This window comes from Euwallacea fornicatus, chromosome 18 (assembly GCF_040115645.1).
Source record: "Euwallacea fornicatus isolate EFF26 chromosome 18, ASM4011564v1, whole genome shotgun sequence".
NCBI classification, from domain to species: Eukaryota; Metazoa; Arthropoda; class Insecta; order Coleoptera; family Curculionidae; genus Euwallacea; species Euwallacea fornicatus.
Genome location: NC_089558.1, coordinates 1718086 through 1733895, shown reverse-complemented (window position 1 = coordinate 1733895; position 15810 = coordinate 1718086). Strand labels below are relative to the sequence as shown.

Below are 15810 nucleotides of genomic sequence, written 5' to 3'. Positions count from 1 at the left end.
TCTGGCAACAACGCTCCAAGAGCGTCGCGGCGCCCAAGCCGTCGCCTCCAAGTCTACGCAGGATGCATGGAAAAGCGGGAGCTATTTCGTAAAGCTCTAGTTAGAGCTTTCGGGCGGAAATATCGAATTAGAGTTTCCCATAATTTAGTAGTGTTCCGGTTTATCGGAGTGCCATCGTGCCGGACTATTAAGTGCCCAGTTGCACTAGTCATAGTCCGACCACATCGGCGGTGCCAGCAGAAACTGAAGGACAACTTTACGGATGATTTTTGATTTGTGTTTGTTTGTGATTTCAATGAATTTTTGGGCTTATTTTCGTTTAATTGGGTTTGTTCAGTGAACCCCCTGAGTGTGTGCGCCGCGAGAAAAAATAGCTCCTTTGTTTCGAGCAAGTGCACTTGTGTCCCCATTTCGCCCCTCTGTAATAACAGCCCATAAAAGCCACTGAAAACAAAGAAAAATTCGCATTTGCCTCGAGTTTGTTTCTTGTGCATTTCCGGTCTAGTGGTGCGTAAATAAAAATTACATGCTTTGTATGCAATTGAGTTAATTCATGAACAATTAAAAATAAACACATCGCTGAAAAAGTTCAAACGGCGCGGAAGATAGGTCACCCAATTACACCCTCTCAAAACGCTTTAAATTTAAATCACCCCCAGTTTTATCGATAAGAGACACTATTGCGTGTTTTAGGTCAAAGAGTGGACGAACTAATTTAGTATTAATAGCCGGATCTAGGACACCATTAATTCCCATTGTTTTCCGTCCAGGTGCAATCCATGGGGTTGATTAAAAGGACTGATTTAACGAAGTATTTATTGTTGAGAGCAGATGCATTTAGGAGCTATTTTTTTTTTTTAACAAATGAAACTTAGAGACTCAACAGAAGTGATAAATGAAGTTTAAGCAACCCCCATTTCTGTGCATGAGAAGAGATGATGAGGAAAAACAGAAAGGTAATTTTGCCTCCAATAAAGCCACCCCGCCATCCATCTTAACATGACAATGCATCCCCCTTTTTAGTTCGTCACGAGTATTTCCCAAGTTTCCCTATTTCCATGCAGCTCACAACGTCTGAACGATCATGTGAAATTGTATTGGTAATCGCTTTAAGTGGTAGGCATGCATAAGACATTTTGCATGTTATCTTGCTTTAAAAATCTAAATTTCTGTGTTTGACACGGTAAAAGAATAAATATGTAGTTGTGAATGCTTATTTAGAACAAGACCTATCTTTGATGAACTTGCCAAGAAAAACATATTGAAATGACACTTTCCCTGTACATTCTTCGGGAAATTCTCTTATTCGGTTGCCATATCCATTTAAATACCCAATTCAAGGACAAAGAACGTTAGCAAATAAATCTTCGCTTGTTGAGGTGCGAAATTTCCACTTTTGCATATAGATTACCTCCCTCGAACATTATTCCATATTTTTACTCCGCCACTCGCGAGGGTTAATATATTTATAAGAGTTTTGTTACCATCACCCTTAGTTCTCGAGTACGATGATAATTCATTGGGGCACGTTTCCACCGTTTTTTTTTAAAGGGCACTTCATTTTATTGTTTTTAGATCCTGAAAACTCCTTTTTTTCCCGGTGTATTAGTGAACATTATGAACCTTTATGGTTCTTCGAGTAATTTGACCTTTCATAAAACCGTTACCGTTTAAAAACTCTATGAAATTTCCTTGGATATTTTTGGGTGGCGAAAACTCTTCTTTTTCAAATAGAACATCCTGCATATTCTGCGGTTTTTTAAATTCTCTGGTCATTAGTAATTTTTCTATGCAGAGCCCTATGTTTGTGCCGATAAAAGTTATCGAGTAAAATGGAGGTTAATAGGAGCTCTTCTTCAATTTCTTAAAAGGGAGTTTTTGTATTAATTCTCTTTAAATATGGGAGACTAAAGTTTTCCCGTGCCACCATCTGTGTGTTATGAAATATTATGAATCTGTCATTGTTACCACACTTTTCTTCATGTATCTTTAACTGTTTCCCAGTAATTTCGTCCAACATATTTTCAAAATACTACTTCTACTGTGTTTGTGTGGCACTAACCCTACTGTTCGACCGATTAGGCTTAATTTACCTACAGAACTCCCTATATCCTCCTCGCAACCTCTCTTAAATTTAAAAAAGCACGTCTTGAATGCTTTTAGCTCGATTACTTTTAATACGTACACCCTGTATATTATCGAATCTTTTTATCCTACCAAACCGCGAGGACCAATTCATTACTCCTTAACTCCTGAACCAATCAAATGATTTTTTTTTTTTTGATCGGAATGACCCTGAATCTCGCAAACGAAAATATATATGAACGACTGGATTAACCACATTGAACAACGTTCTACAAGAACATCCCTACCTCATCGATCATGACATTACAACATTCAATAACCGATCGTCGACTTAAAAATAAGGCATAAAAATAATAATTACACGTGCCCAATTAAGAATGGATTGTTCGTCATGTAAATTTCAAAGAGTCATCCTGGGAAATATGGTCGGATATTACACGGCCCATCGATGGTACCACCGCCCGAAGGTGCAAGTCACCTTGATAAGCATTATGTTTCATTACTTAGAGATAGGGGTATACAAGTCACTATGTTTATAGGTTGGTGCATGGTGCATGATCGACTTCGAGATCTCGGTAATAGGTACCTTTTTATGTTTGCAATTTAAGAAGGTTCGCTAGTCCATTCCGAAAAAAGCTGCATCAAATGCGCATTTCCTGAATTTGATGCTTGGCTGCCTCATGCAATCTGCTATTAGAAGTAAGTTAATTAGGAATTACAAACCAATATAACTAATATAAGTAATTAAAATGCATTCACTTTGATACAGTCACATACACCATTCAGGAAATGATACGTTTATAGGGCGTCTATTAATAAATTAAGTTTTCGTGGCCGCATTCAAGAAGAAACTGGAACAAATCAATGAATTCCATAACAATATGAATGGAAATTTGGGACAATGGTCTTTCACGATTGTTTGGGTTCGAGATGGTATGCCGAAGTCAAGTGTTCCAGCGATTACTCACTTTTATTGCAGACAGTTAATGAGTTTCGTGGTATAATTAGGAAATGGAAATTAGTGTGCTGGTAAGGTAAAGTTGCACTTAAGAGAAACTACAGGCGTATTTAAGTGCATAAATTCACGTTTCAGATTATATATTTTTGCTTTTAGTTTAGGTTACTCAGTCAGTCTGTTTAATCTACTGTAGCGCATCCACCGTAACATCAAGAAATTTTCACTAAATTTTCCGTCATTAAATTGTTTTTTTTTTTTAGTGAAGATTTACATTTCTACTCACAACTTTAGAAGAAAAGTGGAAATTTAGGTTAATTTCTTTGGGGCTGAATGACTTTTATAAAGGCGTACTGCAAAAAAACCTTCTAGATCTATGGGAATATCAATGGTAAATTTGTAAATTCTTAAATTTAATTGAAATGGGTAAGTTCAAGGTTCGTTATTCTTATTTGCCTTAGAACTTAGAATAATGCATCAAAAATTGGCAATTTTTTTTGAAGCTGAAGGGCACTTAAATGAGCTGACGCTATGAGAAAGACCTCCTCCCGGGTCAAGGAGTTTACTGTCCAGAAATTCTCCAGTTTGAACCAAATTGTGCAAGTGAAAGAGAATCTTTTTCGAGCAGGCCTGTGGAATGTCTAAGCTGTCTTTATACATTAAAATTGTATCTATGAATGCTTTCACGTCTCCATCAGGGATTCCATTATTTATTTTATATTTAAACTTAGCGATTTAGGTTCAAAAAATCGACCTTTGGGCAAAGACTCTCGAGCTGTAGCGGCTTAGTACAGAAAATTGTGCACTTAAAACAAAAAGGAAATTGAATGAAATTACATTCATACAATATAAAATGATTAACTCGTGTAGAACTATAAACAACGAAATGCTCAACTGCTTCCGAAATGGTAGTAATAGGGTATCTATCTAGCTACTCTTTAGCCATAAATAATATACGAAGAGATATAATATAACATTAATGACATTTTATTACACATAAACGGAGGCTCATAAACGTATTTCTTGCTCATATTTTAGGGTTTCATCCTCGTGACTTTAATGGCGTTTCAGTACTGCAAATAAAGCTTTAATCCTTTTGACTAATTTGAGGAAACATTGAATGAATGGCAATAATTAATTTTTTTTTCTTTTGGAGAAACTAAATATTGCCCAATCGCACCGACCGCTGACTAGGTCATTAACACTTTTACTGTGGCTCTCAGCAGGGCCGGCTTCAGCAAGACTGGCGGCTTGGACGAAATGTCCAATCGCCGCCCCCCGACCACCAAGAAAAGCCGCCGAGCAGAAAAGTCAACCGCCCTTCGCGGTCTGCCGCCCTGGGCTGTAGCCCAACCTCGTTTCCCCGTAAGGCCGGTACTGGACCTACTACCTATGTGATTAAATTTTATAGTAGTAGTGTAATTTTACGAATTTATCTAACGATAAATTTACCGCACTTGCCGACTATCCACCTAATACAATAAATCAGTAAGCGCACAGAGAATTTGACAACAATAATAAATATTCAATAATTTATCGAGTAAATAGTAATGGCTATAAGTTTATAGGTTAACGTGTTCATTAACGTCACTGGTTTTCAATCGATTGAAAAATGGCTTTAACTGGACATTCCTTTCAATTAACATTTCCCTAAATTGGACTATCTCTCTGTGAGGATATTGCCCTTTTCCTTCTGACCCACTTGATTTTTACAAACGTTTTTCTTTCAGGTAACGCCGACAAGCCAAAAGGCAATAACCTACGACGAAGAATCGTGGAAGCCAAGGCCCGAAGACCCCCCTCAAAGAGAAAAAAGCCCAGATCCGTCAGCTCCCTCAACTTCCTCCTCGTCAAAAAGCAGCAGCAAAGCCAAAAAAGTCAAGAAGTACCTCAAAAAGTGCAAAAACGCCCTTGGAAGCAGTAAAACTAGCAGCTTTGACTGCGAAACTGCTTCGCAAGTCTCAACGAATAGTTCCTCAAGCTGGTACGTCGATCCCCAGCTTGAAGGACTGATCCAGAAAGGAGAGATCCACGAAATTGTCGAGCAGTTCGAGGACGAAGTTATCGATTTGCAAGATAGTAAAATCGTCAAATTTCAAGTTGCAAATATCATTCAGGTGAAACTACCAAATGGAGTTGAACCTGAAGATACCTGTTCAAAAAAATCAGCAAGTATTGAAGAAAATTTTCAGTCGGCTCTGAGTAGTGTCAGTACTGAGACGTTAAAATCGGACGATTGTGAGTACTTTTCTCTGGATTCTAGAACATTTGAACGCGATGAAACCGACTACAAACACAAGCAAAACGTTATTGAATTCAGCTTTTGCAACAGTCGAACGAATAGTGAAAATTGGGATTATAGTGATTCTGTGACAACTGGTGGTACTGCAGAAGTAGATAGTAAAGCAGGTTTAGGTGATGGTAGGAAGACGGTACCAATAAGTGCCTCTCCAGTCTTGGATGGTTCACAAGATGTGGTTGATGGTACGGAGGTGGGAAATGGGCTTGCAGCTAATACTCCCCCGGTAAGTTTTAGGACTAAGTTTTCTTGGGCATTGCAATCATGTTCTGCATTCTGCAATGAGGCGTTTTTAGTATGTTGTAAACAAAGGACCAAAAACGATTATGTTTCGAGCGGTGGGTTCTTGAGAAGAGCGCAATTGCAAAGAGAATAAGTATAATGTGTCCTCTTTAAAACTATACAGGAGGTCAGCTGCAAAACTTCCCACTCCTGTGGTCTTGAAACGGGATAGATTTTTAAAAAATCGCCGGGACACGTCGATTTTGTTTCCGAGATGGAACAATGTTTATGCAGAATTCACTGCTCCTTTTTTAACCCTCTACACCAGAGACACCCTCTCAAATATATTAAATTGAAAAAGGGGTTAAGTGATACAATATTTTATAGGGCTTTTCAGTTTCAACATTTTGGTACCTCTTTTGTTGCGTTGGACTGTTGCGTCATCGAGTTAGGCATTTTCGATTATTTTAGTTTCATTTTTCCTGTTGGTGTTTTGATAGCGTTGAAACTAAAACTAATTTGTTCGATCATGTCTTACAGTTAGGAAATTATTGGGATAAATTTCTGCGCAGCCGCTTTAAATTATAAAACAATTGATTTCTCTTATCACTGGTGTTAAAGGAATAAACGCGTTCAAAATTGGAATATCCATTTTTAACACTTTTAGTTTATCAGCTGTTCGAAAAGTTCCCCATTATTTTCCAAATAATAATACGGTCCATTTTCAAACTCTTCCCTGACATTCTCAAATACCGCTTCCGGAATAGCCCTGTTTGCCTCTGCAATTCTTGTTTTCAAATCGGCAATATTGTTGGGCTGGGATTTGTAAACAATCAATTTTTTATGTTTCCGTATAAAATAATCTAAAAGCGTTAAGTCTGGTCATCTTGCAGTCCATTCTGTCGGTCCCCTTCTACCAATCTATTTCTCGGTAAATTGGTTACCAAACGATTCTCGCACCAGGCGGAGTTAATGCTCTGCAGCTCCATCTTGCTGAAAATGCATTTGGTCTTCTGGCAAGACGTGTCCACCAGCTTTATCTTTCAATTGAATTGCTGTTGAAGAATCAATTACGTTTTCAAGTAAGTTTAAGTGCAGCTCTCCAGCTAAGTTTTCCTCAACAAGCAAAGGTCCTATAACGGCATTTCTAAGAGTACTAGCTCTAACGGGATTTTTTCTGGACACTGTGTAGCACCGTCTCTAAAGACGTGAGGCTTTTTGTCGCTCCGATATCGGAAGGTGTTTATTGACGCGACCATTAAGAAAAAAGGTGCACTCGTCACTGAAGTTGTCAACAAAAATTGAGTATTATTCATGAAGTCGGTCATGGTTTCGCAAAACATGATCCCCTATCAAAATCGGCGTCATAATGTTCTTGTAGAATTCACATTTTGTAGGGAAGACATCGTTTTAATGTCAGTGCTTTAGTGACAGCTTGTTGTGACGTTCCAGTTTGGCTTGCGATCGTACGCACTGGATTCTCCAACGAAGGTTCGCGGAACCTCTATTTCAGTAGCGTCATTTAGAACAGGCTCAACAGTCGCTTCTTTGTTTGCAACAAAACCAGTTCTAGTAATTTTTTTATTAAGTCTTAAACGAATCTGAGCCTCAAATTCGAATTAGAATTTTCAGCATTAAGAACTTCCGCTGTTCGTTTTGCAAATTTTTCCCGTATTCCGTGAACAAAATGTCAGTTCTTCGCCGAATCGCTCACACCGTTTTTGTAATTTCTCACAATATCACACGAATCGTTGCAATAAATTTTAATTGATCTGAATGCCTCGTAACGTCGACCAGTACTACAGATAATGGAATACTACTGATATTTTCCATGCACGATAGTATCAAAATTGATCAAAACGGCATTCCACTGCAAACAAAAATAAACAACAACAAAATTCACGTTCTACCTAGATGTTTCTTTTCGAGAACCCAGAGAATTCATTAGATCGATAAACATTTGCTTCATTGATCAATGCAACTTTTCTTTTGACGGTCGTCTCGACAAACAATAAGTCGATAGTTAAATAAATAGATTTATTACAAAGATTTCCTAATCGTAAGACACATTTGCGCAAAAAAGTCCTAGTTGCGACGCCATCAATACACCCATAGGAAAAACGAATTTTGAATTTTCGAAAACGCCCAACTCAACAGCGCAACAATCAAATCTAGCAAATGAGGTACCAAAATGTAGGTAATTAAGAGCCCTTTAAAGCGATGTACCACTTAACCTCTTCTACCATTCCAAGCTATCTTAGAGGGTAGCTCTGGAACGGGCTCGAAAGAGGCGCAGTGAACTCTACATAAAAATTGTTCCCTGTCGATGGCGAAGTCCGACGATAAAAAAAAATCTATTTCGTTTCGAGATAATGCGAGTGGTAACTCTTCGAACTGACACCCTGTATGTGACATTTCGTTATCCGGAGCGCTAATCAAAATTCCTGCGGCCCAAATCCTGCACTTCTACGCCGGACATCGGGAGTAAAATTTTGCCGAATTTTGAGCCGAAACGGGCCGAATTTTTACCGTTTCATTTCAGGAGCCGTGCAGCTCTAAAGCCTCTAGAAGTCACAATTCTCTCAGTTTTAGCTGAAATTTCTCGCAATGGTTAAGAGGTTCTACGTTTGTCTAACCTCTTGAAGCCATAGCGAATCAACTGAGAAACCTGCTGCTACCAATTCATTGATCTTGTGAGAAGTGGAATTAATCCAAACCATGTTAATTGCGTGAGAATTCCCCTTATAATCCGACGAAAAGAGACAAGGTCAAAAGTAGAGCGTCGGAGAGCTACGTAGAAGAGAGTGCTCTTGGCGTCAGATGATTTCGTGAAGGATTTTATTGTTTTAAATTTGATTTGGGCCGAGTTTCCTGCGAGGCTTTTCCTTTTTGTCCACTCCTTTGTCAGTCTTGAAAATATAAAGGAATCTCAAATATTGCATGCGCCGAACGACCCAATTTGATCCCATTTAGACGATATAAAGGTGTCCCCACAGGTCAAAGGTTCCCCATTCCGGAAGCCTTAGCAAAAAGCACGAGATCCGTGCACTTTCACCTCAAGCCGCACTGTGTCGCCTTTGTCGGGGCCATACGTCCCGAGTGCGGTAATAATTACCTTACGTAACCCTGGCAGATATCTCAATTTTTAGTCCTGAACAAGACGTCGTCTTGAGAATCCTGGTAGTAATTAAAAAGTCTGTCACAAGTTCCACAATGCGTGTACGCATTCAGCAATTATCTAGTCATACCATCGCTGAAAATCGACCATGAATAGCGTCTTTTCCCTAATATGTCCGCGCTTTCTCTGAGATAACGATCGTGCAAGTGGACAGATGTTTTTAGGCGCATTTGAGGTTTATTGAAAGATCCTAGAAGCGCATCAGTTTCTGAGCCGCTCTAAGTACCATTCGAAGAATTGGAGAGAGAAAAGGGTTTATGTTGAGGAACAAAGGAGCAGAAAATCCAAAAGTCGATTGGGAATTTAAAATTTGATTCCGCAACTAGCACAAAGAGCGATATAAGTAGAGATTTTACAACGGAGCTTTGTCGTATTTCAATGGTTTTCTCCTTATCGGTGCCATTTTATGGTTGGCCTGCTCAATCGATTTATACGTTAGACAACGATAGGTGTACGAAAGGACAAAGAAAGTTCACGAGATTTGAATCTAAATGTATGCCTTGACACGTTCAGGAATTGTAAACTCGTGTCAAACAGTTGTTGCATAACACCGAAGTTCGGTTAGCACCAACAAGTGGATCAAATCTGACTTCGTACACTGGATATTTTATCATCGAACCAACTCACATCCCGATGACATAACTTTCACTTTATGAACGGAGAACTATGATGAACAGTTTGCCTTTTGACCCGACACTCTTATTAGCCTTTAAACGAGGCACGACTTCAGGCAAAACCTCTATGCAGTTTAAGAAGTTGAATAACAATAATTTAATGAAGACACGCCACAAAAATGTTGTAAATTTGACCGTAGAAAGTAAAATCTACTTGTTTGCTAATTAGCGGTTAGTCTCACCCGTCCTGAGTCTCGATTGACAAAGTTTGAGCTCCTACGAGTGCTTCTGAGGCGGTGTTTACAAACCGCATTTTTCACCTCCCAATATTTACCTTCAAGAACTTAACAGTATACCGAACTTGCAGTTACATTCAATTTACGGCACTGCAGTATTTGCTCGGTTATTTATCACGAGTTTAGAAGTACTCCACGCAATCTGCGTGATGGCGGTTATTTAATAAACTTTGATTTATTTGCTCTAATCTAATAACTCCTAAACTATAAATTATACTATTTGTAACGCCTAGTTTATTTGTTTTAATAAACGCTGCCTGCCAATTATCTCTATAAACAAATTAGATTCTGCGTTGATTTGGAGAGTCATTGCATTGAAGACGCCAAAGACTTTCAAGCTTCAATGGGTCCAATGCTGCTCGCAGCGCGTGTCTTAAAAGCATTTTATCGCAAAAACTTACTTAAAGCAGAAAAATTAGTAAACAACTGAGGTGCCGTGTCGACAGAGCACCGAAAATCGCGGAAAATTCTCACGCAGGAACGGATGGAAAGCTTCAACCCCGAGAGAGGGTAAAAAGGGCGAGGAACCCACTGTGGCGAAATCTAAATCCCGCCTTGGACATACGATTCCTCAGAAGCGTGATGAGGCTGAAGGTCTGGACCTATCAAAATTTAAGCCATTTGATCATGCCAGATGCCACGAACCAACTGGTTGGTACTGGATGAGAACCAACTGGTCGAGTTGGAAGGTGAATGGGAGGTGATTATACTGGGATAGACCACCTAGAAGAAGCTTGTGAAACCTCAATGGGAACACCGAAAATGTTTGATCGCGAAAAGCGGCAATTCCACATTTTATTGAAAGAAAACGCGATGAAAAAGGGCAAGGGCTAAACACCAAACTGCGCAGAAAAGGACCTGAAGATCGTGCTAGTTTAAGTTAATTTTTTTCTGGCGATTTCGGAGAGTGATTACATTAAAGAAGGTAAACACTTGCGTACTTTTCGATTTCTTTTCGGCCATCGAGGTTTATCACACATTTAAGAATCCAGGAAATTCGACGAAACTTGTTCTTTACTGTAATCATTAATTAACGAAGGGGGGGGGGGTTCTCTTGAAATTTAAAGAAACCTAAAGCTCTCTAATTGTAACCCACATCAGGTTCGACTTTGAGAATTAAACATATACAATATTCATGGAAGGTCAAGGTAAGTGAGGGAGAAAGGCTGCACGCAACGGCCTTTCCGCTTACGAACTTCCAAAGTATATTGGGCCAAGTAGCCTGGTTCGGTTGCTCTTAGCACAGATGACCTGAATGAGATTATAAAATTTTCCCACAGTTTTCCCGACTAAGTTCCGCGGGTATTACGATAAGTATCCGTGATATTCCGAAAAATAGCCAGCGCAGTGGTTTATTCAGTATGTTCAATACTGCGCAAGTCGTGCGAACTGCCAGAGCCGCTTAACGCTCCCTGCGCTTTAGAAATAACGCACATTAAGGCGAGTTAGAGATAAGCGCGCTTTGGCGCGGGGAATAAAGTTTGCAAGAAGTGTAAAATGTGTATTCGCTCTGTCATGGCACAGCTAAAAATCCATGTTTTGACTGTCAGGTTAGAAATTTTCGAATTTAATTGAGATTTTTCAAATTTTGGAAGATGTGCATTTCTTCTTAAAATGAAAGCGTTTCGAAATTTGAAGTTGGCCTGCAGGTCGGATTATTTGACGCTAAAAATCGACATTTTTAATTCTACATTACAGAGCATATCAGTTACTAAAATAAGCGTTACGCTACCCAACATCGATTCGTTAGAATTGGAACTAATTCACACTTCGCAGTTAAATTTATATGTCCGTTTCAAGTAAATCAACTCTATAAATTCTTTTAATAAAATCTGCTTGTCCCTTTTTAAAAATATTTAATTTTCTGACAGTTAAGTTATTGGCAACAGTGTCGGTGATAATAACGTTAAGTGACGACTTAAAGGTAACCGATATCAGCCCAGAACTCGTTAACGCTAATTTAGTAGACCGCTAACGATAGCGTCGAAAATATGTATGTCAAAATAAGCTTAAGGCGTGTTGAAATAAGGCACGGTTGCGCAACTCGATTTTAAATTTGATTCGCGACTTAAGTGTAGGATTTGACATATATTTCATTGTTAACTGTCAAAAATCTCCATCTTGATTGCGGATGTAGTTAAGATGGAGCAACCGGGCATAAGTGGCTTCAATTTTTTTTTATTTCTTTGAATTTTTAATGTAGTTTTTTATCCGATTCCGGATCAGGTGGTGACTGATTCTTGTCATGCTGACTGAGGTTGAAATTCGAATTTCCTCCATAAAGTTTTTTCGAAATTTCACTATGGCGGCCTAGCTCCGTGTAAGCCGATGGGCCATTTAGCGGGTTTCTTGAGTTGTACAGTTCGGCTTTACAGCTTGACATTTCCTCGAGTTTTCATTCAAAACGGGTAACGTGCGGTTAAAAATTCGGGTTTTCAACGCAAAGTTCCTTTCAATTTTCAAAGCAATTTGGAGCCAAATTCCCGAGCAGAACCCCAACGAGGGTCAGAGCTGCAATCCGCATTACTCCAATATATCATAATTTTGAAATATAGACGGTTTCACACCTTCCGTGGAATTTTCGATTATTATCTTTAATTGGCAAATAATAAAAATCATAGATAATTTCAGGAAAGTTTGCACGGATGCATGAGTGCTTCTTTAAATTTAGGTTACATCAGTGTAAAGTTTGAGTTGCTCGAGTTGTGTGTAAGAAGAGAATTTCATATATCATTTGCGGCAGTGAGCTCGGAATATTTTAATTTGTTGCAACATTGGAAGGGCGATCAGGATAATTATCGCGATAATTGCTCTAGTGAAAATCACCGCTGTAATTCACCGATGACTCGTTCGGCGTAACAATGAGAAACCAGTATCGCATTGTTGAAATATCACATTTGACGTATGAATTAAATTCTCAGAATATTTTTCGGTCTAATCCCGTATCAGAGTTTAAGGCGCGATACTTGAGGCTCATTTGATAAAATTCCTCTTGCTGGGAAGTCGCCCTAACTGTATTTGAGGCCTGTAATTGGCGGCTTTTTTAAACTAATTTTTTGTTGAGCTAATTTTTCATTGTGTTTGCTTGTGCGTGTCTACTAAAGACAGACGTTTAAGGCAATGAATTCCTCACATGGACTCAATTATTCACGTACGAAAAACTGGCTAGGTAATAACGCAATTAAAAAAGTATTAGGTATTGTCTTATAACACTTACGTCCTATTAATTTTATGAAAGTTTCGGTTGATTTTTCTTTCGGATGAATGCTTAAATTTTTCTATTTTTAGCAAATCGAGCGGCCACCATCAGGGTTCTAGCCGCTTCTCGGCATGGAGGTCCACGATTCTCTAGGACTTTCGCCCTGCAAATACCTCCCGAACGTCGACAAATTAAACGGCGATATTTAACCACAAGTATTACGCGTTTTATTAAGGCATAACATTCCCCATGATTTAAACGCACAGTTGCAAAATATTTCCGTTTTCTCCTCTCAAATTTAATTTACGATTATGAACCATAAGAAGCCTACTGAAAATAGAGAGTTGCTAATACTAAAACTTAAAAAAAATCTAATAACTTTACAAATTGAGTTTGCCCATATTATTTTCATGGCTGATAAATTTAAGTACACCCATAAATTCGCTGTGCGACAATGGCAATCGCGGGGAAAATGCACCTTCGTCCGAGAAAAACGACGAAACTTCCCGTCCGCGGGATTTTCCGCAAAAGCTCAAATGAGGCGTTTTTATAACTCACTCACATCTAACTTCCTACAAATCAACCATCGGTGCCCATATAAGCCCTGCGTTAATTACCGATAAAAATTAACAATGCTGACCGCAAACCCACTTGGAATATATATAATGTCTCTTTAACATTTTAAGCCTTATATTACTTCGTCTTAGAAAGGATTGAGATCGGCATTAAAGAACGCCGCAAATGTATTAATGAGAGACTTAGTTAACGATTGAGCTCATGCAGTGATATCATAAAGTCCGAGTTATGGTATTAAGGCCAGAAATATGCTATCAGGCCTTTGGCGCCATTCCTGGAACACCTTAAACTGAACTGGGTGCCATACTGCCAATCAATATTCATCGTGTCTTGCTTCCCGACACATTTATCAATAATGTATCTGCAACAACATATCTGCTCATTAGTAGACCAGCAAACGTATTTGCAGCCATATTAATAAATAATCGTTAAAATGGCGGCGGCTTAATTAATATGAGTCCTGGGACATTGTCTCTTATGCAACTTTGAGATCACGATTGCAGATTTTTGCAAATTAGAACAATGCACCATATAATAATATCCGCCGGAGTGGATGTTAATTGATAGAATTGAGTGGCAAACGTGGTAGTTTTGTAATACGTCGATTATTGCTGTTGTGATAATACAATACGTGTTACGTAATAATTTATGTTCTGGTAGCAGCTCCAAGGGGGCGTATTTCTTCGTTCTTCGTTGGAATGAAGATACGAATTAAACTCTACAATAAACCCGTCGACAAGCGAATATTTTAGCTTTGCGAAGAGGGCAATTTGCAATCGGGCTAGCCTTAAGAATACGGCGCTAGTAAAAAGTATTGCAACAGGTTTCTGGCTTTCATACATCCGATATTCTCTAAAACTGCTTAAACACGCATAATTTCACTTTATAAAAGTCATTTAATACATTATTTTTTACGTTCAAATTTCCACCCCTATCCAGCCACCCCTACGAACTTTTTATTTTCAAAACGAGAAATACCCATTATAGTATATCAAATGAAAGGTAATTCAATAAGGGTTCCAACAGCGTAATCAGAACTGAAATTGGATCCGTAGCTCGTTAAAAAACAAAATTATTAGATACAAAATTAAGTCACTCACTATTACATCAAACAAAATTGAAATTCCTACGATAAACGCTGAAATTGGGCTCCAGTAACAATTTAGCAAGAGCTCAGTCGTTCCCCGAGCTCTTTTATGCCATTATCCAGTGCTGCTTCTGTTATTCATTCTAATTCTGTCTGAATTCTAAGACGTAAATCATCTAAATCCTCGTAGTTGTAAACGAAACTTGTTAGTTACCGCACAAAGAAAGTCGATGGGCTTAAGATGTGGAGATCATACCGGCCGTTCTGTAATATCGATCTTCTAAGGAAAATCTCATCAAGATACTCTCTCACAGCCAAAGCACAATGCGATGGTGCACCATCTTGTTGGAACCGAATATTATTGGGTACTTGTTCCCTATTCACTCCACGAAAAATTGCGACGATTGATGGAACAATTTCGTTTCGCAACAAGTGCAGGTATGATGTGTGGTTTGAGTTCCCCTCTATGAAAAATGGACCGATGAACTGATGGCCGATTACGCCCATCCGTGCATTGAATTTTTGCGGATGTTGTGTATGCAGAGTCTGCATTCAATGAGGATTGTCTGTAGGCCAGCGGCGACAATTATGTCGACGAACAGATTCGTTTGAGCAAAACGTCGCTTCATTCGTGAATGAAATTCTAGAAAAGAACCTTTTATAATGAATGCCTCTTACATCAATTCACGAAATTCAGTCTTGCAATCAAAATATCCAGGTATCAGCTCTTGGGTAGGGGAAATTTTGTATGGATCTCGTTTTGAACGATTGCTTGGTCAAATCTATGGGCAATGGTACACTCTATGGGGTCGATAGACAAATCATCGATAGGTAGAAGAATGTCTAGTGTTTTATGGCTACCAGTTGTTGTTTGATGTCTTCCACATTTTGGAGTAGCTTTCACGCATCCAGTTCGTTGAATTTTTTTATTAAGCTGACAAACTACACTTCTATCAATAGGTCGGTCTGGATATCTCTCATTTAACATGGGACACCTCTTTGTAAGTTTTTGTCCAATCTGGATACCCCCGAAATATTCAAATTTCAATTCTCTGCTTCTCGGACTATCGATCCTGTTTTTTGACGTTCTACCCGTGGTAGATGCCTCGCAACCGAATTCAACAACTAATGAGTTCTACGAAAACCAAAATATTCTACATTTACAAAATTGCTTACGTTGAAGACGATTTGGAATTTTCATGTCTTTGTGTCATTTTTTCACACTCTTTAAAACTGAAACAAAGATGGATCGTGTATTTAGGAAGCAAATATCGAAATTTTTAATCTTTTTAGGACGTG

General features: G+C 38.7%; 1 protein-coding gene across 7 annotated transcripts in view; it reads left to right on the top strand.

Annotated features, from left to right (window-relative positions):
• The window catches only part of LOC136345140 (puratrophin-1-like), a 150582-nt gene that overhangs the window by 18764 nt on the left and 116008 nt on the right, over positions 1-15810 (top strand). For 4 of the 7 annotated variants that reach the window (XM_066293174.1, XM_066293169.1, XM_066293171.1 and 1 more), the window contains one exon: positions 4771-5565. In XM_066293174.1, the coding sequence (XP_066149271.1) occupies positions 4771-5565 (795 nt within the window). Of the gene's footprint in view, positions 1-98; positions 957-4285; positions 4415-4770; positions 5566-15810 lie in introns of those variants that run through there. The other 3 variants (XM_066293172.1, XM_066293168.1, XM_066293173.1) reach the window with 2 other exon arrangements.